The following is a 26847-nucleotide window of genomic DNA, read 5'->3' on the forward strand; positions in this document are numbered from 1 at the left end:
ACATGTATAAGCTGTATAATATAACATATAAATATTACCTGTCTGATTACAGTACTGTCTGTCTGAGGGTGCTGTGTATAAACATGATATAAAACTACCTTTAGGTTACATGTATAAGCTGTATTATATAACATATAAATATTACTGTCTGATTACTGTAATGTACTATCTGAGGGTGCTGTGTATAAACATGATATAAAACTACCTTTAGGTTACATGTATAAGCTGTATTATATAACATATAAATATTACTGTCTGATTACTGTACTGTCTGTCTGAGGGTGCTGTGTATAAACTGATATAAAACTACCTTTAGGTTACATGTATAAGCTGTATTATATAACATATACATATTACTGTCTGATTACTGCACTGTACTATCTGAGGGTGCTATGTATAAACATGATATAAAACTACCTTTAGGTTACATGTATAAGCTGTATTATATAACATAAATATTACTGTCTGATTACTGTACTGTGTGTCTGAGGGTGCTGTGTATAAACATGATATAAAACTATCTTTAGGTTACATGTATAAGCTGTATTATATAACATATAAATATTACCTGTCTGATTACAGTACTGTCTGTCTGAGGGTGCTGTGTATAAACATGATATAAAACTACCTTTAGGTTACATGTATAAGCTGTATTATATAACATATAAATATTACCTGTCTGATTACTGTACTGTCTTTCTGAGGGTGCTGTGTATAAATATGATTTAAAACTACCTTTAGGTTACATGTATAAGCTGTATTATATAACATATAAATATTACTGTCTGATTACTGTACTGTCTGTCTGAGGGTGCTGTGTATAAACATGATATAAAACTACCTTTAGGTTACATGTATAAGCTGTATTATATAACATATAAATATTACTGTCTGATTACAGTACTGTCTGTCTGAGGGTGCTGTGTATAAACATGATATAAAACTACCTTTAGGTTACATGTATAAGCTGTATTATATAACATATAAATATTACCTGTCTGATTACAGTACTGTCTGTCTGAGGGTGCTGTGTATAAACATGATATAAAACTACCTTTAGGTTACATGTATAAGCTGTATTATATAACATATAAATATTACTGTCTGATTACTGTACTGTCTGTCTGAGGGTGCTGTGTATAAACATGATATAAAACTACCTTTAGGTTACATGTATAAGCTGTATTATATAACATATAAATATTACTGTCTGATTACTGTACTGTCTGTCTGAGGGTGCTGTGTATAAACTGATATAAAACTACCTTTAGGTTACATGTATAAGCTGTATTATATCATATACTGTGGGTATTGAAAAGAATCATCCCCCTTGAAAATAATCACATTTTGTTGTTTTACAGCCTGAAATAAAGACACACAGTTTTTGTTTCTTCAGTTGTAATGACTCAGTGCAACTTATAACACCCCAAGTGAAAGATATAAAACCAACATGTCAGGCAAAAATATAGACAATTCAAAAACAGAATACCTGGGTTGCAAAAATAATTACCCCCTCCTAAAATTACTTTTCAACTCAATCGGGTGTAGTTTATAATCTTCTCAACGTCGCGCACACAAAGCCATTTAACCTTCAACTGTGATTAGCTGTGGGCATATTGATTAGCGCAGCAGGAAAAGAGCTTTCCTGGAGCATCTCAGTCCCAAGGTACTTCATAATGCCACCCGGCTACTTCATAATGCCACCTGGCTACTTCATTATTACACCCGGCTACTTCATAAAGCCACCCAGTTACTTCATATATTTCTTGGTGTATCCTAATGTATGTGTAATCATGTTGGGTTGTGGGTGCTTTTTGATTGGATAAAAGCGAACAGATATTTACAGGTAATTTATAAGGTGTGTAAGTTATGTTTGGGGCTGTGAAGTTTAGTGACTGTAAAATGATCATCACTGTTTTGGTGTCATAACTGAAATATCAGCCTATGTTATATAGCTACAAGCCTCTTCACCTTCCACTCACAAAGAGTTTGGCTTAGTTCTCGCCATTTCTCTTGCAGGTCTTACGGTCGTGCCCCAAAGATGATTCACCTGGAGTCCAACTTTGTGCAGTTTAAGGAAGAGCTTCTGCCCAAGGAGGGGAACAAGGCTTTGCTCACCTTCCCCTTCCTGCACATCTACTGGACAGAGTGCTGCGTGAGTGCTAACCAATGTAATTTGTCTCTGTATTGTCTCCTATTGGCTGAGTGTGTACAGTGACTGGTGTGATTAGTCAATAGCTCAGTAATGTGATTGCACTGGGGAGGTCAGCATAGGTGGGGGATGTCTTCAGCACCACAGGGCCTTGATCCACTGCCCCCTTCCTACAGGACACAGAGGTGTATAAAGCCAACACTAAGGATGACATCACCAAGTGGCAGAATGCCCTGCGGGCTCACAGTACCTCTGATTGGCTCATTGTGGTGGTGGAGACCGAAGCCAAGAAGAAAAACAAGACCAATATTCTCCCACGCACGTCCATTGCTGACAAGATCCGGAGCGACTTCTGTAACAAGCAAAGCGACCGGTGAGAGAGGGGCATGGGTAGTGACATATGCATATGGTGTACATTCTATCTGTTAGTCAATCTGTATGTCCATGTCTAACTGTATGTCTGTCCATGTCTATCTGTTGGTCCATCTGTCTGTCTGCATGTCTTCTGTCTATTTGCATGTTTGTCTATCTGCAGGTCTGTCTATCTGCATGCCTGTCTGCATGTCTATTTGTATTTCTTTCATACAGGTGATGAAAGTCCACGATCCATTACTCATGAGAATTACCTTTCTCTACCACTAGGAGGTGGCAAAGAGTCCAAAATCCCAAGAGCTCTATAAAACCTTTCCCGACTCACAAATATCTCAGTCTTTACTCCTCCACTGGAGGTGGTTTAAGAATGCAGATATGCTTTTGATTCTTCAGAGAAAGGGGTTTTCAGTCTATATTGAGTCCCAGTTTCCCCTCGCAGTATAGTACTTGTCAGAGTGATGTATTTGGGGTATGGATTATGATTCTTTGTTTCATCTCATGGGAAATATTTCATAAACCCTCTGTAATTGGTCGCACAGACTTGTCCTTTGCCTCCCTTTATGGAATATACTCCTATTTCTATAACCTCTACTGATATGTTTCAGTACTGGTTTGGCTGTTTGCTGCTTGTTGATTAATGTAGGAGTGTATATAGAATAGTACTGTTGTAGTGCATCCTGCCATGAATATTAATTTCAAGGATGAAGTTTTTTAAGCGTTTACTGCTTGTTTGAAAGTAAGAAAGCAGCCAAAGGTATTTGCTATGGGATTTCTGCCATGGCTGCCCTCAGATGTCACAGTGACTGTCCTGCAATCTTCTACTGTGCGATTCTGCTATTTTCTACAAGATTTCCTCTGGAATACCCGTATCTGCACTGGATGTAGACTCTACTGGACACTGCTGCAGCTGCATGCCTGGTAAGCCTGTGAATGGTTTCTTTTTGCTGGTAAGTGTTCTATCTTAGCAGACACACACTGCCCAAAGGCTATTTCTAGGTACTCAGTCACAGGTACAACATAGCCAGGGGACTCGCCCTGTTTCTCCTTTCTTTCATGTAATTAGCAAGAGTCCATGAGCTAGTGACGTATGGGATATACATTCCTACCAGGAGGGGCAAAGTTTCCCAAACCTCAAAATGCCTATAAATACACCCCTCACCACACCCACAATTCAGTTTTTACAAACTTTGCCTCCTATGGAGGTGGTGAAGTAAGTTTGTGCTAGATTCTACGTTGATATGCGCTCCGTAGCAAGTTGGAGCCCGGTTTTCCTCTCAGCGTGCAGTGAATGTCAGAGGGATGTGAGGAGAGTATTGCCTATTTTGAATACAGTGATCTCCTTCTACGGGGTCTATTTCATAGGTTCTCTGTTATCGGTCGTAGAGATTCATCTCTTACCTCCCTTTTCAGATCGACGATATACTCTTATTTATATACCATTACCTCTGCTGATTTTCGTTTCAGTACTGGTTTGGCTTTCTACAAACATGTAGATGAGTGTCCTGGGGTAAGTAAATCTTATTTTCTGTGACACTCTAAGCTATGGTTGGGGACTTTGTTTATAAAGTTCTAAATATATGTATTCAAACATTTATTTGCCTTGACTCAGGATGTTCAACATTCCTTATTTTCAGACAGTCAGTTTCATATTTGGGATAATGCATTTGAATCATCAATTTTTCTTACCTTAAAAAATTTGACTCTTTTTTCCCTGTGGGCTGTTAGGCTCGCGGGGGCTGAAAATGCTTCATTTTATTGCGTCATTCTTGGCGCGGACTTTTTTGGCGCAAAAAAAAAAAAAAAAATCTTTTCTGTTTCCGGCGTCATACGTGTCGCCGGAAGTTGCGTCATTTTTTGACGTCCTTTTGTGCCAAAAATGTCGGCGTTCCGGATGTGGCGTCATTTTTGGCGCCAGAAAGCATTTAGGCGCCAAATAATGTGGGCGTCTTATTTGGCGCTAAAAAATATGGGCGTCGCTTTTGTCTCCACATTATTTCAGTCTCATTTTTTCTTTGCTTCTGGTTGCTAGAAGCTTGTTTATTGGCATTTTTTCCCATTCCTGAAACTGTCATTTAAGGAATTTGATCAATTTTGCTTTATATGTTGTTTTTTCTCTTACATATTGCAAGATGTCTCACGTTGCATCCGAGTCAGAAGATACTTCAGGAAAATCGCTGTCTTGTGCTGGAACTACCAAAGCTAAGTGTATCTGCTGTAAACTTTTGGTAGCTATTCCTCCGGCTGTTGTTTGTATTAATTGTCATGACAAACTTGTTAATGCAGATAATATTTCCTTTAGTAATGTACCATTGCCTGTTGCAGTTCCTTCAACATCTAAGGTGCAGAATGTTCCTGATAACATAAGAGATTTTGTTTCTGAATCCATCAAGAAGGCTCTGTCTGTTATTTCTCCTTCTAGTAAACATAAAAAATCTTTTAAAACTTCTCTCTCTACAGATGAATTTTTAAATGAACATCATCATTCTGATTCTGATGACTTCTGGTTCAGAGGATTCTGTCTCAGAGATTGATGCTGATAAATCTTCATATTTATTTAAAATGGAATTTATTCGTTCTTTACTTAAAGAAGTACTAATTGCTTTAGAAATCGAGGATTCTGGTCCTCTTGATACTAATTCTAAACGTTTAGATAAGGTCTTTAAATCTCCTGTGGTTATTCCAGAAGTTTTTCCTGTTCCTAATGCTATTTCTGAAGTAATTTCCAGAGAATGGGATAAATTGGGTAATTCATTTACTCCTTCTAAACGTTTTAAGCAATTATATCCTGTGCCGTCTGACAGATTAGAATTTTGGGACAAGATCCCTAAGGTTGATGGGGCTATTTCTACCCTTGCTAAACGTACTACTATTCCTACGTCAGATGGTACTTCGTTTAAGGATCCTTTAGATAGGAAAATTGAATCTTTTCTAAGAAAAGCTTATCTGTGTTCAGGTAATCTTCTTAGACCTGCTATATCATTGGCTGATGTTGCTGCAGCTTCAACTTTTTGGTTGGAAACTTTAGCGCAACAAGTAACAGATCATGATTCTCATAATATTATTATTCTTCTTCAACATGCTAATAATTTTATCTGTGATGCCATTTTTGATATTATCAGAGTTGATGTCAGGTTTATGTCTCTAGCTATTTTAGCTAGAAGAGCTTTATGGCTTAAAACTTGGAATGCTGATATGGCTTCTAAATCAACTCTACTTTCCATTTCTTTCCAGGGTAACAAATTATTTGGTTCTCAGTTGGATTCTATTATCTCAACTGTTACTGGTGGGAAAGGAACTTTTTTACCATAAGATAGAAAATCTAAGGGTAAAAACAGGGCTAATAATCGTTTTCGTTCCTTTCGTTTCAACAAAGAACAAAAGCCTGATCCTTCATCCTCAGGAGCAGTTTCAGTTTGGAAACCATCTCCAGTCTGGAATAAATCCAAGCCTTCTAGAAAGGCAAAGCCAGCTTCTAAGTCCACATGAAGGTGCGGCCCTCATTCCAGCTCAGCTGGTAGGGGGCAGGTTACGTTTTTTCAAAGAAATTTGGATCAATTCTGTTCACAATCTTTGGATTCAGAACATTGTTTCAGAAGGGTACAGAATTGGTTTCAAGATGAGACCTCCTGCAAAGAGATTTTTTCTTTCCCGTGTCCCAGTAAATCCAGTGAAAGCTCAAGCATTTCTGAATTGTGTTTCAGATCTAGAGTTGGCTGGAGTAATTATGCCAGTTCCAGTTCTGGAACAGGGGATGGGGTTTTATTCAAATCTCTTCATTGTACCAAAGAAGGAGAATTCCTTCAGACCAGTTCTGGATCTAAAAATATTGAATCGTTATGTAAGGATACCAACGTTCAAAATGGTAACTATAAGGACTATCTTGCCTTTTGTTCAGCAAGGGCATTATATGTCCACAATAGATTTACAGGATGCTTATCTGCATATTCCGATTCATGCAGATCATTATCAGTTCCTAAGATTCTCTTTTCTGGACAAGCATTACCAGTTTGTGGCTCTGCCGTTTGGCCTAGCTACAGCTCCAAGAATTTTTACAAAGGTTCTCGGTGCCCTTCTGTCTGTAATCAGAGAACAGGGTATTGTGGTATTTCCTTATTTGGACGATATCTTGGTACTTGCTCAGTCTTTACATTTAGCAGAATCTCATACGAACCGACTTGTGTTGTTTCTTCAAGATCATGGTTGGAGGATCAATTCACCAAAAAGTTAATTGATTCCTCAGACAAGGGTAACCTTTCTGGGTTTCCAGATAGATTCAGTGTCCATGACTCTGTCTTTAACAGACAAGAGACGTCTAAAATTGATTTCAGCTTGTCGATACCTTCAGTCACAATCATTCCCTTTGGTAGCCTTATGCATGGAAATTCTAGGTCTTATGACTGCTGCATCGGACGCGATCCCCTTTGCTCGTTTTCACATGCGACCTCTTCAGCTCTGTATGCTGAATCAATGGTGCAAGGATTACACAAAGATATCTCAATTAATATCTTTAAAACCGATTGTACGACACTCTCTAACGTGGTGGACAGATCACCATTGTTTAATTCAGGGGGCTTCTTTTGTTCTTCCGACCTGGACTGTAATTTCAACATATGCAAGTCTCACAGGTTGGGGAGCTGTGTGGGGATCTCTGACGGCACAAGGAGTTTGGGAATCTCAGGAGGTGAGATTAAAGATCAATATTTTGGAACTCCGTGCAATTTTCAGAGCTCTTCAGTCTTGGCCTCTTCTAAAGAGAGAATCGTTCATTTGTTTTCAGACAGACAATGTCACAACTGTGGCATACATCAATCATCAAGGAGGGACTCACAGTCCTCTGGCTATGAAAGAAGTATCTCGAATTTTGGTTTGGGCGGAATCCAGCTCCTGTCTAATCTCTGCGGTTCATATCCCAGGTATAGACAATTGGGAAGCGGATTATCTCGGTCGCCAAACGTTGCATCCGGGCGAATGGTCTCTTCACCCAGAGGTATTTCTTCAGATTGTTCAAATGTGGGAGCTTCCAGAAATAGATCTGATGGCCTCTCATCTAAACAAGAAACTTCCCAGGTATCTGTCCAGATCCCGGGATCCTCAGGCGGAAGCAGTGGATGCATTATCACTTCCTTGGAAGTATCATCCTGCCTATATCTTTCCGCCTCTAGTTCTTCTTCCAAGAGTAATCTCCAAGATTCTGAAGGAATGCTCGTTTGTTCTGCTGGTAGCTCCGGCATGGCCTCACAGGTTTTGGTATGCGGATCTTGTCCGGATGGCCTCTTGCCATCCGTGGACTCTTCCGCTACGACCAGACCTTCTGTCGCAAGGTCCTTTTTTCCATCAGGATCTCAAATCCTTAAATTTAAAGGTATGGAGATTGAACGCTTGATTCTTGGTCAAAGAGGTTTCTCTGACTCTGTGATTAATACTATGTTACAGGCTCGTAAATCTGTATCCAGAGAGATATATTATAGAGTCTGGAAGACTTATATTTCTTGGTGTCTTTCTCATCATTTTTCTTGGCATTCTTTTAGAATTCCGAGAATTTTACAGTTTCTTCAGGATGGTTTAGATAAAGGTTTATCCGCAAGTTCTTTGAAAGGACAAATCTCTGCTCTTTCTGTTCTTTTTCACAGAAAGATTGCTAATCTTCCTGATATTCATTGTTTTGTACAAGCTTTGGTTCGTATAAAACCTGTGATTAAGTCAATTTCTCCTCCTTGGAGTTTGAATTTGGTTCTGGGGGTTCTTCAAGCTCCTCCGTTTGAACCTATGCATTCTTTGGACATTAAATTACTTTCTTGGAAAGTTTTGTTCCTTTTGGCGATCTCTTCTGCCAGAAGAGTCTCTGAATTATCTGCTCTTTCTTGTGAGTCTCCTTTTCTGATTTTTCATCAGGATAAGGCGGTGTTGCGAACTTCTTTTGAATTTTTACCTAAAGTTGTGAATTCCAACAACATTAGTAGAGAAATTGTGGTTCCTTCATTATGTCCTAATCCCAAGAATTCTAAGGAGAAATCGTTGCATTCTTTGGATGTTGTTAGAGCTTTGAAATATTATGTTGAAGCTACTAAGTCTTTCCGAAAGACTTCTAGTTTATTTGTTATCTTTTCCGGTTCTAGAAAAGGCCAGAAAGCTTCTGCCATTTCTTTGGCATCTTGGTTGAAATCTTTAATTCATCTTGCCTATGTTGAGTCGGGTAAAACTCTGCCTCAAAGGATTACAGCTCATTCTACTAGGTCAGTTTCTACTTCCTGGGCGTTTAGGAATGAAGCTTCGATTGATCAGATTTGCAAAGCAGCAACTTGGTCCTCTTTGCATGCTTTTACTAAATTCTACCATTTTGATGTATTTTCTTCTTCTGAAGCAGTTTTTGGTAGAAAAGTACTTCAGGCAGCGGTTTCAGTTTGAATCTTCTGCTTATGTTTTTCATTAAACTTTATTTTGGTTGTGGATTATTTTCAGCAGGAATTGGCTGTCTTTATTTTATCCCTCCCTCTCTAGTGACTCTTGCGTGGAAAGATCCACATCTTGGGTAATCATTATCCCATACGTCACTAGCTCATGGACTCTTGCTAATTACATGAAAGAAAACATAATTTATGTAAGAACTTACCTGATAAATTCATTTCTTTCATATTAGCAAGAGTCCATGAGGCCCGCCCTTTTTTGTGGTGGTTATGATTTTTTTGTATAAAGCACAATTATTCCAATTCCTTATTTTATATGCTTTCGCACTTTTTTCTTATCACCCCACTTCTTGGCTATTCGTTAAACTGAATTGTGGGTGTGGTGAGGGGTGTATTTATAGGCATTTTGAGGTTTGGGAAACTTTGCCCCTCCTGGTAGGAATGTATATCCCATACGTCACTAGCTCATGGACTCTTGCTAATATGTAAGAAATGAATTTATCAGGTAAGTTCTTACATAAATTATGTTTTTGACACACTTTTGTGCCTTTTTTGCAAGTTCCTACATATTTTATACTATTTTATAACTATACTGAATGGCTTTCTTAACTCTCTGGCAGCTCTTTGGAGACTTATTTTTAGCACCTTTCTGTAATAGGTGTTTGGCCCTTTTAGAAATCTCCTGGTGTTTTTGTGCAGTTAACAGCTTATTTGTGCACTCTCTAGTTTTGTAGGTGATGTGTTTTTTTATGGGTTTTCAATGCTTATTTTGCTCAGTACAGGAAATGTTGTTGTTTTTTGCCATTTTCTCTTTTGCCCTCACTATGGCCGTAAGCCCCCCCCCCCCCCCCATTTCGTCCCGGTCTTTTTCAAAATCTCTGAGGCCTACCTCAGTATGGATAAGCAGTGCAGTTTTCTGGGTCTGTAATTCATCCAGTTTAATACATCTAATAGTGGATTTAGTTGCTAGAAAGGGGTGAGTACTCATGAGAAGTGCTGCCAGGGTTGTTTATTTAGCATTTTCAGTAAGCAGTTTTTTTTAGTGTATTAATACTAAGCTTAGGGTGTCAGAGGATTTGTGTACTATTTTTACACTGTTTTATGGAACAAAAACTGTCCACACTGTTTGTACTATACAAATTTCTTCCAATACTAGGTTATTTCAACTTTGTCAAAGCTGTTTATAATTTCTTTCATGTAATTGGCAAGAGTCCATGAGCTAGTGACATATGGGATATACAATCCTACCAGGAGGGGCAAAGTTTCCCAAACCTCAAAATGCCTATAAATACACCCCTCACCACACCCACAATTCTGTTTTACAAACTTTGCCTCCTATGGAGGTGGTGAAGTAAGTTTGTGCTAAGATTTCTACGTTGATATGCGCTTCTCAGCATTGTTGAAGCCCGATTCCTCTCAGAGTACAGCGAATGTCAGAGGGACGTGAAGGGAGTATCACTTATTTGAATACGATGATTTCCCTAACGGGGGTCTATTTCATAGGTTCTCTGTTATCGGTCGTAGAGATTCATCTCCTACCTCCCTTTTCAGATCGACGATATACTCTCAATTTACCATTACTCTACTAATAACTGTTTTAGTACTGGTTTGGCTATCTGCTATATGTGGATGGGTGTCTTTTGGTAAGTATGTTTTCATTACTTAAGACACTCTCAGCTATGGTTTGGCACTTTATGCATTTATATAAATTTCTAAATATATGTATTGTACTTATATTTGCCATGAGTCAGAAATTTATTTCTTACCTGGAGTTTAGTCTTTTTTCAATTGACTACTTCTTGTAATTGCGGGTATTAGGCCCGCTGGTGCGTCAAATGCTAAACTTTATTGCGTCATTCTTGGCGCAAAATTTTTTTTGGCGCGAAAAAGTATGTTTATGACGCAACTTTGTCATTTCCGGAATCATACGTGACGCCGAGACCTTTCACACGGCGGCGTCATTAGTGACGCAAGTGTGTCATTTCCGGTAATTTTTGGCGCCAAAAAAGACTTTACGTTACGTTGTGCGTCATACTTGGCGCCAAATTTTTTTCATTATTTCAATACCCCTTGTTTGTTTGCCTCTTGCTTTTTGCTTTCAGAGGCCTATGCTATTGCATTTTTTCCCATTCCTGAAACTGTCATATAAGGAAATAGATAATTTTGCTTTATATGTTGTTTTTTCTCTTACATTGTGCAAGATGTCCCAATCTGATCCTGACATCGGTTCTACCAAAGCTAAGTGCATTTGTTGTAAAGCTGTAGAAATTATTCCACCGAATGTCATTTGTAATAGTTGTCATGATAAACTTTTACATGCAGATAGTGTTTCCATCAGTAATAGTACATTGCCAGTTGCAGTTCCTTCAACTTCTAATGTGCATGATATACCTGTAAATTTTAAAGAATTTGTTTCTGATTCTATTATGAAGGCTTTGTCTGCATTTCCACCTTCTAATAAACGTAAAAGGTCTTTTAAAACTTCTCATTTAGCTGATGAAATTTCAAATGACCAACAACATAATAATTCATCCTCTTCTGATGAGGATCTATCTGAAACAGAAGATCCTTCCTCAGACATTGACACTGACAAATCTACTTATTTATTTAAAATAGAGTATATGCGTTCTTTATTAAAAGAAGTGTTAATTACTTTGGATATTTAGGTAACCAGTCCTATTGACATTCAGTCTAATAAACGTTTAAATGCTGTTTTTAAACCTCCTGTGGTTTCCCCAGGGGTTTTTCCCATTCCTGAGGCTATTTCTGATATGATTTCTAGGGAATGGAATAAGCCAGGTACTTCTTTTATTCCTTCTTCAAGGTTTAAAAAATTGTATCCTTTACCAGCAAAATCTATAGAGTTTTGGGAAAAAATCCCCAAAGTTGATGGGGCTATTTCTACTCTTGCTAAACGTACCACTATTCCTATGGAAGATAGCACTTCCTTTAAGGATCCTTTAGATAGGAAGCTTGAATCTTATCTAAGTAAGGCCTATTTATATTCAGGTCATCTTCTCAGACCGGCTATTTCTTTGGCTGATGTTGCAACTGCATCAACTTTCTGGTTGGAAAATTTAGCGCAACACAAATTAGATTCTGACATATCTAGCGTTGTTCGCTTACTGCAATATGCTAATCATTTTATTTGTGATGCCATTTTTGATATTATCAAAATTGATGTTAGATCCATGTCTTTAGCTGTTTTAGCTAGAAGAGCTTTGTGGCTTAAATCTTGGAATGCTGATATGACATCTAAATCTAGATTACTATCTCTTTCTTTCCAAGGTAATAATTTATTTGGTTCTCAGTTGGATTCTATTATTTCAACTATCACTGGGGGAAAAGGAGTTTTTTTGCCTCAGGATAAAAAACCTAAGGGTAAATCTAAGGCTTCTAACCGTTTTCGTTCCTTTCGTCACAATAAAGAACAAAAACGTAATCCTTCCCCCAAGGAATCTGCTTCCAATTGGAAGCCTTCCTCAAATTGGAATAAATCCAAGCCATTGAGGAAACCAAAGTCAGCCCCTAAATCCACATGAAGGTGCGGCCCTCATGCCAGCTCAGCTGGTAGGGGGCAGATTAAGGTTTTTCAAGGATTTTTGGATAAAATCTGTGCAAAATCATTGGATTCAGAGCATTGTCTCTCAAGGGTATTGAATAGGATTCAAAGTAAGACCTCCTGTGAGAAGATTTTTTCTCTCACGCATCCCTGTAAATCCAGTAAAAGCTCAGGCTTTTCTGAAGTGTGTTTCAGATCTGGAGTCTTCAGGGGTAATCATGCCAGTTTCTCCTCAGGAACAAGGTTTGGGGTTTATTCAAACCTATTCATTGTACCAAAGAAAGAAAATTTATTCAGACCAGTTCTGGATCTAAAAATTTTGAATCGTTATGTAAGAGTACCAACTTTCAAGATGATGTCTATAAGGACTATTCTGCCTTTTGTTCAGTGAGGACATTATATGTCCACAATAGACTTGCAGGATGCATACCTTCATATTCCGATTCATCCAGAACACTTTCAGTTTCTGAGATTCTCTTTTCTAGACAAGCATTACCAATTTGTTGCTCTTCCATTTGGCCTAGCAACAGCTCCAAGAATCTTTTCAAAGGTTCTGGGTGCCCTACTATCTGTAATCAGAGAACAGGGTATTGCAGTGTTTCCTTATTTGGACGATATTTTGGTACTAGCTCAGTCTTTACATACTGCAGAATCTCACACAAATCAACTAGTGTTGTTTCTTCGGAAACATGGTTGGAGGATCAATTTACCAAAAAGTTTCTTGATTCCTCAGACAAGGGTCACCTTTTTAGGCTTCCAGATAGATTCAGTGTCCATGACTCTGTCTCTAACAGACAAGAGACGTTTAAAATTGGTCGCAGCATGTCGGCTCCTTCAGTCTCAGTCATTCCCTTCAGTGGCTATGTGCATGGAAGTTTTAGGTCTCATGACTGCAGCATCGAACGCGATCCCCTTTGCTCGTTTTCACATGAGACCTCTACAGCTTTGTATGCTGAATCAATGGTGCAGGGATTATACAAAGATATCACAATTAATATCCTTGAATCCCAATGTACGAAACTCTCTGACATGGTGGATAGATCACCATCGTTTGGTTCAAGGGGCTTCTTTTGTTGGCCCAACCTGGACTGTGATCACAAAAGATGCGAGTATTTCAGGTTGGGGAGCTGTCTGGGGATCTGTGACGGCACAAGGGGTTTGGAAATCTCAAGAGGCGAGATTACCAATAAATATTTTAGAACTCCGTGCAATTCTCAGGGCTCTTCAGTTCTGGCCTCTGCTTAAGAGAGAACCGTTCATTTGTTTTCAGACAGACAATATCACAACTGTGGCTTATGTCAATCATCAGGGTGGGACTCACAGTCCTCAAGCTATGAAAGAAGTATCTTGGATACTTGCCTGGGCGGAATCCAGCTCCTGTCTAATCTCTGCTATGCATATCCCAGGCGTAGACAATTGGGAGGCGGATTATCTCAGCCGCCAGACTTTACATCCAGGGGAGTGGTCTCTCCATCCAGATGTGTTTTCTCAGATTGTTCAGATGTGGGGGCTTCCAGAGATAGATCTCATGGCCTCTCATCGAAACAAGAAACTTCCCAGATACCTGTCCAGGTCCAGGGATGTTCAGGCGGAAGCAGTGGATGCGCTGACACTTCCTTGGTGTTATCAACCTGCTTACATCTTCCCGCATCTAGTTCTCCTTCCAAGAGTGATCTCCAAAATCATCATGGAACAGTCTTTTGTGTTGCTGGTGGCTCCAGCATGGCCACACAGGTTTTGGTATGCTGATCTGGTTCGGATGTCCAGTTGCCCGCCTTGGCCACTTCCGTTACGGCCGGACCTACTATCTCAAGGTCTGTTTTTCCATCAGGATCTCAAATCATTAAATTTGAAGGTATGGAAATTGAACGCTTAGTTCTATGTCATAGAGGTTTCTCTGACTCGGTGATTAATACTATGTTACAAGCTCGTAAATCTGTCTCTAGGAAGATTTATTATAGAGTTTGGAAGACTTACATTTCATGGTGTTCTTCTCATAAATTCTCCTGGCATTCTTTTAGAATTCCTAGAATTTTACAGTTCCTTCAGGATGGTTTGGATAAGGGTTTGTCTGCAAGTTCCTTGAAAGGACAAATCTTCGCTCTTTCTGTTTTATTTCACAGAAAGATTGCTATACTTCCTGATATTCACTGTTTTGTACAGGCTTTAGTTCGTATTAAGCCTGTCATTAAATCAATTTCTCCTCCTTGGAGTCTTAATTTGGTTCTGAAGGCTTTACAGGCTCCTCCATTTGAGCCTATGCATTCTTTGGACATTAAAAACTACTTTCTTGGAAAGTGTTGATCCTTTTGGCTATCTCTTCTGCTAGAAGAGTTTCTGAGCTATCTGCTCTTTCTTGTGAGTCTCCTTTTCTGATTTTTCATCAGGATAAGGCAGTTTTGCGGACTTCTTTTCAATTTTTACCTAAGGTTGTGAATTCTAACAACATTAGTAGAGAAATTGTTGTCCCTTCCTTGTGTCCTAATCCTAAGAATTCTTTGGAGAGATCCTTACATTCTTTGGATGTGGTAAGAGCTTTGAAATATTATGTGGAAGCTACTAAAGATTTCAGGAAGACTTCCAGTCTATTTGTTTTATTTTCTGGTCCTAGAAAAGGTTAGAAGGCTTCTGCTATTTCCTTGGCTTCTTGGTTGAAACTTTTGATTCATCAAGCTTATTTAGAGCCGGGTCAGGCCCGCCTCAGAGAATTACAGCTCATTCTACTAGATCAGTCTCCACTTTGTGGGCTTTTAAGAATGAAGCTTCAGTTGATAAGATTTGCAAAGCGGCGACTTGGTCCTCTTTGCATACATTTACTAAATTCTACCGTTTTGATGTATTTGCTTCTTCGGAAGCAGTTTTTGGTAGAAAAGTTCTTCAGGCAGCTGTTTCAGTTTGATTCTTCTGCTTTTTGATTTAAGTTTTTTCTTTCAAAAATGAAAATAAACTTATTTTTATTTTTTTTGGGTTGTGGATTAATTTTTTCAGCGAAATATCGCTGTTTTTATTTTTATTCCCTCCCTCTCTGGTGATTCTTGAGTGGAAGACTCCACATCTTGGGTATTGATATCCCATATGTCACTAGCTCATGGACTCTTGCCAATTACATGAAAGAAAACATAATTTATGTAAGAACTTACCTGATAAATTCATTTCTTTCATATTGGCAAGAGTCCATGAGGCCCACCCTTTTTATGGTGGTTATGATTTTTTGTATAAAGCACAATTATTTCCAAATTTCCTTTGTTGATGCTTTCTACTCCTTTCTTTATCACCCCACTGCTTGGCTATTCGTTAAACTGAATTGTGGGTGTGGTGAGGGGTGTATTTATAGGCATTTTGAGGTTTGGGAAACTTTGCCCCTCCTGGTAGGATTGTATATCCCATATGTAACTAGCTCATGGACTCTTGCCAATATGAAAGAAATTAATTTATCAGGTAAGTTCTTACATAAATTATGTTTTTTCATACAATCAGCCATAATCATTTACTTCCTATAAGTAATTATGTTCTGTGTATTACACTAAGTGGGCTTCAGATGTTTTTTTCCCTGAATATAAATCCAGTGTGTGTGAATTTCTGAGTAGATTAGTAGACATCGTATTGAACTAAGTACCAGAAGACACAGGTGCGAATCCAGCACAGAAACTCTGCTGAGCAATCACACACTAAACCTGACATGGTTATTATACTGTTAATGCGAGTGATGTCATATGGACATTAATTCATTTATTTATCTAGATTGTTTGGTGGCCATTTCTAAAATTATGTAGCATAAGCACAAATCTTAAAGGGACAGTATACACCAATTTTAATATAACTGCCTGTAATAGACCCTATTATAAAGAATAATATGAACAGATACTGATATAAAAATCCAGTATAAAACCGGTTAAAAAACTTACTTAGAAGCTCCCAGTTTAGCTCTGTTTAAAAGGTTACTGGAACACCCACTGCAAGTGGGAAATATCAGACACTCCCCCCTCCCCTTCCTTTGCATATGAAAATACCGTTTACACAAACATGAGCAAGCTGGAGCAGTTCTACGTCTGTTTTCTCCTAAAACTTTGGGGCTCGGTTAGGAGTCTTAAAATCAGAGCGATGGTATTTAAAAATAAGCAAAACTATCCATTTAAAAAACAAAACAAAACTGTATGGGCTATATAAATGATCATCTAGAAAACATTTATACAAAGAAAAATCTACTGTATAATGTCCCTTTAATTTGTTGTATTATTTGTGCAGAATGTAAAAACAATATATATATTACAGCGCCTACATATAAAGTCACACAATTTCCCAAACGGATCCCTTATTACCTAAAAAACCAATAAATTACCCCAGATGTAGGGAGTGCCTTAAAAAGGCTAAAGTGGTACTAATAGTTAAATAAACATTTAAAATGATTAAACAGTTTATTACACAGATAGCTAATATGCGCACATATACAATCGGGTACCCTCATGTAAAAAAGGAAAAAAAAAGAATACAAAAGTGTAAAGTTAGTCCTGTAGAAAAAAGTCTCTCCAATGTAGAAAATATGTCCCAAAAGAAATGCTAGTGTGGTTAATAAATAAGGTAATATAGGTATATCTATCCAAAAATCCAAGTGCAAATTATAATGTACATATCCTCCTTGGTAGTGAAAAATAGTCCCACAGTGGTGATAACAAATATAAAAAATGCAAAAAAGGATAAAAATTAGTTATATATCCAAAGTGAACTAGAAAATAGCGTCTTTAGTGATTGTTGCTAAGGATACCTATAAAAAGTAAAATAATGCTAATATAACATGATAACCTCGCTCTAAGATAAGGCTTACCAAATAGTAGTGCGTCCTATAAACTGGAGCAGTATAAATAAACAAATTTCAGCGCTTATTCTTGATAAAGGCCCTCCATCAAGACTGAAACACGGTATGCAGATAGGTTTATATTTTGCAGTTCATTTTATGAATTTGCAGTAATGTACTAGATTGTCATATACTCCTCTTTTTGGTATTTACTAATATGATAATCTGTATATGTTTTTTGTAGGCAACAAATACATATATTCTTCCATGTGCATTCATATGTGTGTGTGTGTATATATATGTGTGTATGTGTGTGTGTGTATGTGTATATATATATATATATATATATGTGTATATATATATATATATATATATATATATATATATATATTTATTTCATGTAATTGGCAAGCTTCCATGAGCTAGTGACGTATGGGATATACAATCCTACCAGGAGGGGCAAAGTTTCCCAAACCTCAAAATGCCTATAAATACACCCACCATTCAGTTTTACAAACTTTGCCTCCTATGGAGGTGGTGAAGTAAGTTTGTGCTAAGATTTCTACGTTGATATGCGCTTCTCAGCATTTTTGAAGCCTGATTCCTCCGAGTACAGTGAATGTCAGAGGGATGTGAAGGGAGTATCAACTATTGAATGCAATGGTTTTCCTTACGGGGATCTATTTCATAGGTTCTCTGTTATCGGTCGTAGAGAATAATCTCCTACCTCCCTTTTCAGATCGACGATATACTCTAATATTCCATTACCTCTACTGATAACCGTTTCAGTACTGATTTGGCTATCTGCTATATGTGGATGGGTGTCTTTTGGCAAGTATGTTTTCATTACTTAAGACACTCTCAGCTATGGTTTGGCACTTTATGTATTTATATAAAGTTCTAAATATATGTATTGTACTTATATTTGCCATGATTCAGGTTTTCAGTATTTTTCTTTTTTGCAGACTGTCAGTTTCATATCTGGGAAATGCTTTTTTATGAAAATGTATTTCTTACCTGGGGTATAGTCTCTTTTTCAAATTAACTGTCTTAAATTCGCAGGCAGAATTAGGCTCACAAGGGCGCAAAATGCCAAAGTTTATTGCGTCATTCTTGGCGCAAGATTTTTTGGCGCAAAGTTACATTCGTTGACGCAAATTCGTCTTTTCCGGCGTCTTAGTTGATGCCGAGTCCTTCACAAGATTGCGTCATCTATGACGCGAGTGTGTCATTTTCGGACGTTTTTGGCGCCAAAAAATATTTTCATTATTTAAGACCACATTCCTTTTTGCCTCTTGCCTTTTTCTATGTCAGAGGGCTATGCTGTTTGCATTTTTTTCCATTCCTGAAACTTCAATATAAGGAAATTGATAATTTTGCTTTATATGTTATTTTTTCTTTTACATTTGCAAGATGTCTCAATCTGATCCTGTCTCAGAATTCACTGTTGGATCCCAGCTGCCTGATAACAGTTCTACCAAAGCTAAGTGCATTTGTTGTAAACTTGTGGAGATTATACCTCCAGCTGTGGTTTGTAATAGTTGTCATGATAAACGTTTACATGCAGAAAATGTATCCATCAGTAGTAATTCATTACCTGTTGCTTTTCCCTCAACATCTAATGCACAAGATATACCTGTAAATTTAAAAGAATTTATTTCGTATTCTATTCAGAAGGCTTTGTCTGCCATCCCGCCTTCTAATAAACGTAAAATGTTTTTTAAAACTTCTCATAGAGTTGATGAAATTTCAAATGACCGGCAACATACTGATTTATTCTTCTCTGATAAAGATCTATCTGATTCAGAAGATCCTGCCTCAGATATTGACACTGACAAATCCTCTTATTTAAAATGGAGTAAATTCGTTCTTTATTAAAAGAAGTGTTGATTTTATTGGATATGGAGGAAACTAGTCCTCTTGATATTAAAGCTAGTAAACGTTTAAATTCTGTTTATAAACCTCCTGTGGTTATTCCAGAGGTTTTTCCAGTTCCTGATGCTATTTCTGATATGATTTCTAAAGAATGGAATGGGCCTGGTACTTTTATTCCTTCTTCAAGGTTTAAAAAATTGTATCCTTTGCTAGCAGTTACTTTAGAATTTTGGGAAAAGATCTCCAAAGTTGATGGGGCTATCTCTACTCTTGCTAAACATACTACTATTCCTACGGAAGATAGTACTTCTTTTAAAGATCCTTTAGATAGGAAACTTGAATCTTATCTAAGGAATACTTATTTATATTCAAGCCATCTTCTTAGGCCTGCAATTTCTTTGGCTGATGTTGCAGCTGCTTCAACTTTTTGGTTGGAAACTTTAGCGCAACAAGTATCAGATCATGATTTTGTCTAGCATTGTTAAGTTGATTCAACATGCTAATAATTTCATTTGTGATGCCATTTTTGATATTATCAAAATTGATGTTAGATATATGTCTTTAGCTATTTTAGCTAGAAGAGCTTTGTGGCTCAAATCTTGGAATGCTGATATGACTTCTAAGTCCAGATTGCTTTCTCTTTCTTTCCAAGGAAATAAATTATTTGGTTCTCAGTTGGATTTATTAATTTTAACTGTCACGGGGGGAAGGGAGTTTTTTTGCCTCAGGATAAAAAACCTAAAGGTAAATCTAAAGCTTCTAACCGTTTTCGTTCCTTTCGACATAAGGAACAGAAATCTAATCCTTCCCCAAAGGAATCTGTTTCCAATTGGAAGCCTTCCTCAAATTGGAATAAATCCAAGCCTTTTAAGAGATCAAAGCCATCCCCCAAGTCTGCATGAAGGTGCGGCCCTCATTCCAGCTCAGCTGGTAGGGGGCAGATTAAAATTATTCAAAGATGTTTGGATCAATTCAGTCCAAAATCATTGGATTCAGAGTATTGTCTCTCAGGGGTACAGAATAGGATTCAGAGTAAGACCACCTATGAGAAGATTTTTGTGTCTCATGCATTCCAGCGAACCCAGTAAAGGTTCAGGCTTTCCTGAAGTGTGTTTCAGACCTGTAGTTATCAGGGGTAATCATGCCAGTTCTGTTTCAGGAACAGGGCCTGGGGTTTTATTCAAATATATTCATTGTTCTAAAGAAAGAAAATTCATTCAGACCAGTTTTGGATCTAAAGATTTTGAATCGATATGTAAGAGTACCAACTTTCAAGATGGTGACTATAAGGACTATTCTGCCTTTTGTTCAGCAGGGGCATTATATGTCCACAAGAGACTTACAGGATGCATATCTTCATATTCCGATTCATCTGGATCACTATCCGTTCCTGAGATTCTCTTTTCTAGACAAGCATTACCAATGTGTTGCTCTTCCTTTTGGCCTAGCAACAGCTCCAAGAATCTTTTCAAAGGTTCTTGGTTCCCTACTCTCTGTAATCAGAGAGCGGGGTATTGCGGTGTTTCTGTCATGATCCGGTGTACATGCGCTCAGGACACAGACCCTCGGGGCAGTGGTAGGGATTTGAAGACACCGACCCCTGACCCGGGGAAGAGTATCCTGGACGTGGATAGATGATATTCTGTGATTCATAGTTGCTAGAAGTTATTGTAGAATAAATTGAAGAGTGCAACATTTGTATACAATATATTCTGACTTCACTGTGACTTATAGTTACTTAATAGGAGTAGCTGCAGGATTTAATGAGAGAAAAATATAGCAATGTGGAATGTTCAGGCTTTAGAGTAAACTGGTAGAAGATTGACACTTAGATGCAAACTAAGGTTTGTTGCATGTTCACAGTACATAATATTATATAGAGCTGTATGTCAGAATTAAGCAGAGCAGCACAGGTGTTAGACAAGTTGCAACTTTTATGCATTAATTACCGTTTGTGCATATATATGCAAACTAAGGTTTGTTGCAGGTTGACAGTACATAATATTATATATAGCTGTATGTCAGTAATAAGCAGAGCAGCACAGGTTTAGTCAAGCTGAAAGTTTAAGGCATCAATTACTGTTTGTGCATATATTGGAGAATCACATGGAAGCTTTTAACTGAACACATAGATGCAGAGTTCTGAATATGTTAACATATTTGTAGATCGATATTTCAGCTATGACAACTTGTTGCAGAGAATAGTTATAAAGTTCTGAGTAAGATGCTGTTGTTATAATTAGAGAGTGATGATAACCAAAAGTATACTTGTGATTTATAATAAAGTTCAGAGTTTGTTAAGTAGCAGTCTCCAGGAAACAGAATGTAATTATTTGGATACTTGCGATTTGATGATTTTAAGCATAGGTAATAGAAAAGGCTGTAGCTGGAATATGTTGGTAAATTCATGCAGGAAACAGTCACAGACCTCTGTTGTTCAGGATCACAACTTCAAAGTTAATGCAAAGCACATTAGGCCTGAGAAGACTTAAAAAGAGGCTGAGGTAATCAGGTGCATGAATGATTAATCAGGCAGGCAAGCAAGCTGAATGTAAATACTGCCCAAAAGCAGCAGTCAGGGAAGGAATTCTTAAAGGGATAGTGACATTAGGCTGAGATATGTTACAGTTTCCTTATTTGGACGATATCTTGGTACTCGCTCAGTCTTTACGTTCTGCAGAATCTCACGTGAATCAACTAGTGTTGTTTCTTCAAAGACATGGTTGGAGGATCAATTTACCAAAAAGTTCTTTGATTCCTTAGACAAGGGTAACCTTTTTAGGTTTCCAGATAGATTCAGTGTCCATGACTTTGTCTCTAACAGACAAGAGACGTTTGAAATTGGTTGCAGCCTGTTGGAACCTTCAGTCTTAGCCATTCCCTTCAGTAGCTATGTGCATGGAATTTTAGGTCTCATGACTGCAGCATCGGACGCAATCCCCTTTGCTCGTTTTCACATGAGACCTCTTCAGCTTTGTATGCTGAACCAATGGTGCAGGGATTATACAAGGATATCACAATTGATATCCTTAAATCCCAATGTTCAACTTTCTCTGACTTGGTGGTTAGATCACTATCGTATAATTTTAGGGGCCTCTTTCGTTCGTCCAACCTGGACTGTGATCACAACAGATGTGAGTCTTTCAGGTTGGGGAGCAGTTTGGGGATCTCTGAAAGCACAAGGGGTTTGGAATTCTCAAGAGGCGAGATTACCAATTAATATTTTAGAACTGCGTGCAATTCTCAGGGCTCTTCAGTTTTGGCTTCTGTTGAAGAGAGAACCATTCATTTGTTTTCAGACACTATCACAACTATGGCATATGTCAGTCATCAGGGTGGGACTCACAGTCCTCAAGCTATGAAAGAAGTATCTCAGATACTTGTTTGGGCGGAATCCAGCTCCTGTCTAATTTCTGCGGTTCATATCCCAGGTATAGACAATTGGGAAGCGGCTTATCTCAGTCGTCAGACTTTACATCCAGGATGTGTTTTCTCAAATTGTTCAGATGTGGGGGCTTCCAGAAATATATCTGATGTCTTCTCATCTAAACAAAAAACTTCTAAGGTACCTGTCCAGGTCCAGGGATCCTCAGGCGGAAGCAGTGGATGCATTGACGCTTCTTTGGTGTTATCAACCGGCTTATATTTTTCCGCCTCTAGTTCTTCTTCCAAGAGTGATCTCCAAAATCATCATTGAGCAATCGTTTGTGTTGCTGGTGGCTCCAGCATGGCCTCACAGGTTTTGGTATGCGGATCTTGTTCGGATGTCCAGTTGCCAACCTTGGCCACTTCCATTAAGGCCAGACCTTCTATCTCAAGGTCCGTTTTTCCATCAGGATCTCAAATCATTAAATTTGAAGGTATGGAAATTGAACGCTTAGTGCTTAGTCATAGAGGTTTCTCTGACTCAGTGATTAATACTATGAGAATGAGGGTTAATACTATGTTGCAGGCTCATAAATCTGTTTCTAGAAAGATTTATTATCGAGTTTGGAAGACTTACATTTCATGGTGTTCTTCTCATAAATTCTCTTGGCATTCTTTTAGAATTTCTAGAATTTTACAGTTTCTTCAGGATGGTTTGGATAAAGGTTTGTCTGCAAGTTCCTTGAAAGGACAAATATCTGCTCTTTCTGTTCTTTTTCATAGAAAGATTCCTAAACTTCCTGATATTCATTGTTTTGTACAGGCTTTGGTTCGTATCAAGCCTGTCATTAAATCAATCTCTCCTCCTTGGAGTCTTAATTTTGTTTTGACGTGTTTACAGGCTCCTCCATTTGAGCCTATGCATTCTTTGGACATTAAACTACTTTCCTGGAAAGTGTTGTTCCTTTTGGCCATCTCTTCTGTTAGAAGAGTTTCTGAATTATCCGCTCTCTTGTGAATCTCCTTTTGTGATTTTTCATCAGGATAAGGCAGTTTTGCGGACTTCGTTTAAATTATTACCTAAGGTTGTGAATTCTAACAACATTAATAGAAAAATTGTTGTCCCTTCTTTGTGTCCTAATCCTAAGACTTCTTTGGAGAGATCTTTACATTCTTTGGATGTGGTGAGAGCTCTGAAATATTATATTGAAGCCACTAAAGATTTCAGGAAAACTTCTAGTCTATTTGTTATCTTTTCTGGTTCCAGGAAAGGTCAGAAGGCTTCTGCCATTTCTTTGGCATCGTGGTTAAAGCTTTTTATTCATTAAGCTTATCTGGAGTCGAGTAAAGCCCCACCTCAGAGAATTACAGCTCATTCTACTAGATCAGTTTCCACTTCTTGGGCTTTTAAGAATAAAGCTTCAGTTGATCAGATTTGCAAAGCAGCAACTTGGTCTTCTTTGCATACATTTACTAAATTCTACCATTTTGATGTGTTTGCTTCTTCGGAAGCAGTTTTTGGTAGTAAAGTTCTTCAGGCATTCTCGTTTCAGTACTGGTTTGGCTATCTACTAGATGAGTATCTTAGGGTAAGTAAGTCTTATTTATTTATGACACTCTAAGCTATGGTTGCATATGCATATGAATAAATATTTTTTTCTTACCTTAAAATTTTCATTTGACTTTTTTCCCTGCGGGCTTAGGCTCGCGGGGGCTGAAAATGCTTCAATTTATTGCGTCATTTTTGGCGCAAACTTTTTTGGCGCAAAATTTTGTCATTTCCGGCGCCCTAATTGACGCCGGAAGTTTGTTCGTAGTTGCGTCATTTTTCACGTATACGTGTTAGACGTTTTTTTGCGCCTAAAAATGTGGGCGTCGTTTTTTCGGCGTCACAGGATGTGGCGTCATTCTTGGTGCCAAAAATATGGGCGTTGTACTTGACGCCAATAATGTGGGCGTCATACTTGGCGCCAAAAATGTGGGCGTCATTTTTGTCTCCACCTCTTTCCACATTATTTTAATCTCACTTTTTCATTGCTTCTGGTTGCTAGAAGCTTGTTTATTTGGCATTTTTTCCCATTCCTGAAACTGTCATTTAAGGAATTTGATAATTTTGCTTTATATGTTGTTTTTTCTATTACATATTGCAAGATGTCTCAACCTGACCCTGGATCAGAATCTACTTCTGGAAAGACGCTGCCTGATGCTGGTTCTACCAAAGTTAAGTGCATTTGTTGTAAACTTTTGGTATCTATTCCTCCGGCTGTAGTTTGTGTTAGTTGTCATGATAAACTTTCTAATGCAGATAGTGTATCCATTAGTAATAATCCTTTACCTGTTGCTGTTCCTTCAACATCTAATGTTCAGGATGTCCCTGTTAATGTAAAATAATTTGTTTCTAATTCTATTAGGAAGGCTCTGTCTGTTATTCCTCCTTCCAGTAAACGTAAAAGGTCTTTTAAAACTTCTCATATTTCAGATGAATTTTTAAGTGACCGCCATCATTCTGACTTATCTGTTTCTGATGAGGATCTTTCTGGTTCTGAAGATTCTGCCTCCGATATTGACACTGACAAATCTTCATATTTATTTAAGATGGAGTTTATTCGTTCTTTACTTAAAGAAGTATTGATTGAATTAGATATGGAGGAGTCTAATCCTCTTGATACTAGATCTACTAAGCGTTTAAATTCGTTTTTTAAACCTCATGTAGTTATTCCAGAAGTTTTTCCAGTTCCTGATGCTATTTCAGAAGTAATTTCTAGGGAATGGAATAGTCTGGGTACTTCATTTACTCCTTCTCCAAGGTTTAAGAAATTGTACCCTGTGCCATCTGATAGATTACAATTTTGTGACAAGATCCCTAAAGTTGATGGGGCTATTTCTACTCTTGCTAAACGTACTACTATTCCTACAGCGGATAGTACTTCCTTTAAGGATCCTTTAGATAGGAAGCTTGAATCCTTTCTAAGGAGAGCTTATTTATGTTCAGGTAATCTTCTTAGACCTGCTATTTCTTTGGCTGATGTTGCTGCAGCTTCCACTTTCTGGTTGGAGGCTTTGGCGCAACAAGTATCAGACCATAATGCTTATAGCATTGTTAAACTTCTTCAACATGCTAATAACTTTATTTGTGATGCCATTTTTGATATCATTAGAATTGATGTCAGATATATGTCTTTAGCTATTTTAGCTAGAAGAGCTTTATGGCTTAAATCTTGGAATGCAGATATGACTTCTAAGTCAACTTTGCTTTCTCTTTCTTTCCAAGGTAATAAATTATTTGGTTCACAGTTGGATTCTATTATTTCAACTGTTACTGGGGGGAAAGGAACCTTTTTGCCTCAGGACAAAAAATCTAAAGGTAAATACAGGGCTGCTAATCGTTTTCGTTCCTTTCGTCAGAATAAGGAACAGAAGCCTGACCCATCCCCTAAAGAAAGGGTTTCCGTTTGGAAGCCTTCTCCAGTCTGGAATAAATCCAAGCCTTTTAGAAAGTCAAAACCAGCTCCCAAATCCGCATGAAGGTGCGGCCCTCATTCCAGCACAGCTGGTAGGGGGCAGGTTACGATTTTTCAAAGATATTTGGATCATTTCGATTCACAGTCTTTGGATTCAGAACATTGTTTCACAAGGGTACAGAATAGGTTTCAAGGTAAGGCCGCCTGTGAGAAGATTTGTTCTCTCTCGCATTCCAGTAAACCCAGTGAAGGCTCAGGCATTTCTGAAATGTGTTTCAGACCTAGAGTTGGCTGGGGTAATTATGCCAGTTCCAGTTCTGGAACAGGGTCTGGGGTTTTACTCAAATCTATTTGTTGTACCAAAGAAGGAGAATTCCTTCAGACCAGTTCTGGATCTAAAAATATTGAATCGTTATGTAAGGATACTAACATTCAAAATGGTGACTATAAGGACTATTCTGCCTTTTGTTCAGCAAGGGCATTATATGTCTACAATAGACTTACAGGATGCATATCTTCATATTCCAATTCATCCAGATCACTATCAGTTCCTGAGATTCTCTTTTCTAGACAAGCATTACCAGTTTGTTGTCCTTCCGTTTGGCCTAGCAACAGCTCCAAGGTTCTTTTCAAAGGTTCTCGTGCCCTTCTCTCTGTCATCAGAGAACAGGGTATTGCGGTTTTTCCTTATTTGGACGATATCTTGGTACTTGCTCAGTCTTTACATTCTGCAGAATCTCATACGAATCAACTTGTGTTGTTTCTTCAAAGACATGGTTGGAGGATCAATTTACCAAAGAGTTCCTTGATTCCTCAGACAAAGGTAACCTTTTTGGGTTTTCAAATAGATTCAGTGTCCATGA

The 26847-nt window shown here is 38.0% G+C and overlaps 1 protein-coding gene across 1 annotated transcript in view; it reads left to right on the top strand.

Moving 5' to 3' along the window:
* Window positions 1–26847, top strand: part of TRAPPC10 (trafficking protein particle complex subunit 10) — an 837250-nt gene that overhangs the window by 105186 nt on the left and 705217 nt on the right. The window contains exons 3-4 of the mRNA XM_053705118.1: window positions 2020–2155; window positions 2329–2525. Coding sequence (XP_053561093.1) covers window positions 2020–2155; window positions 2329–2525 — 333 coding nt within the window. The remainder of the gene's footprint in view (window positions 1–2019; window positions 2156–2328; window positions 2526–26847) is intronic.

Source organism: Bombina bombina, chromosome 3 (assembly GCF_027579735.1).
Source record: "Bombina bombina isolate aBomBom1 chromosome 3, aBomBom1.pri, whole genome shotgun sequence".
Lineage (NCBI taxonomy): Eukaryota > Metazoa > Chordata > Amphibia > Anura > Bombinatoridae > Bombina > Bombina bombina.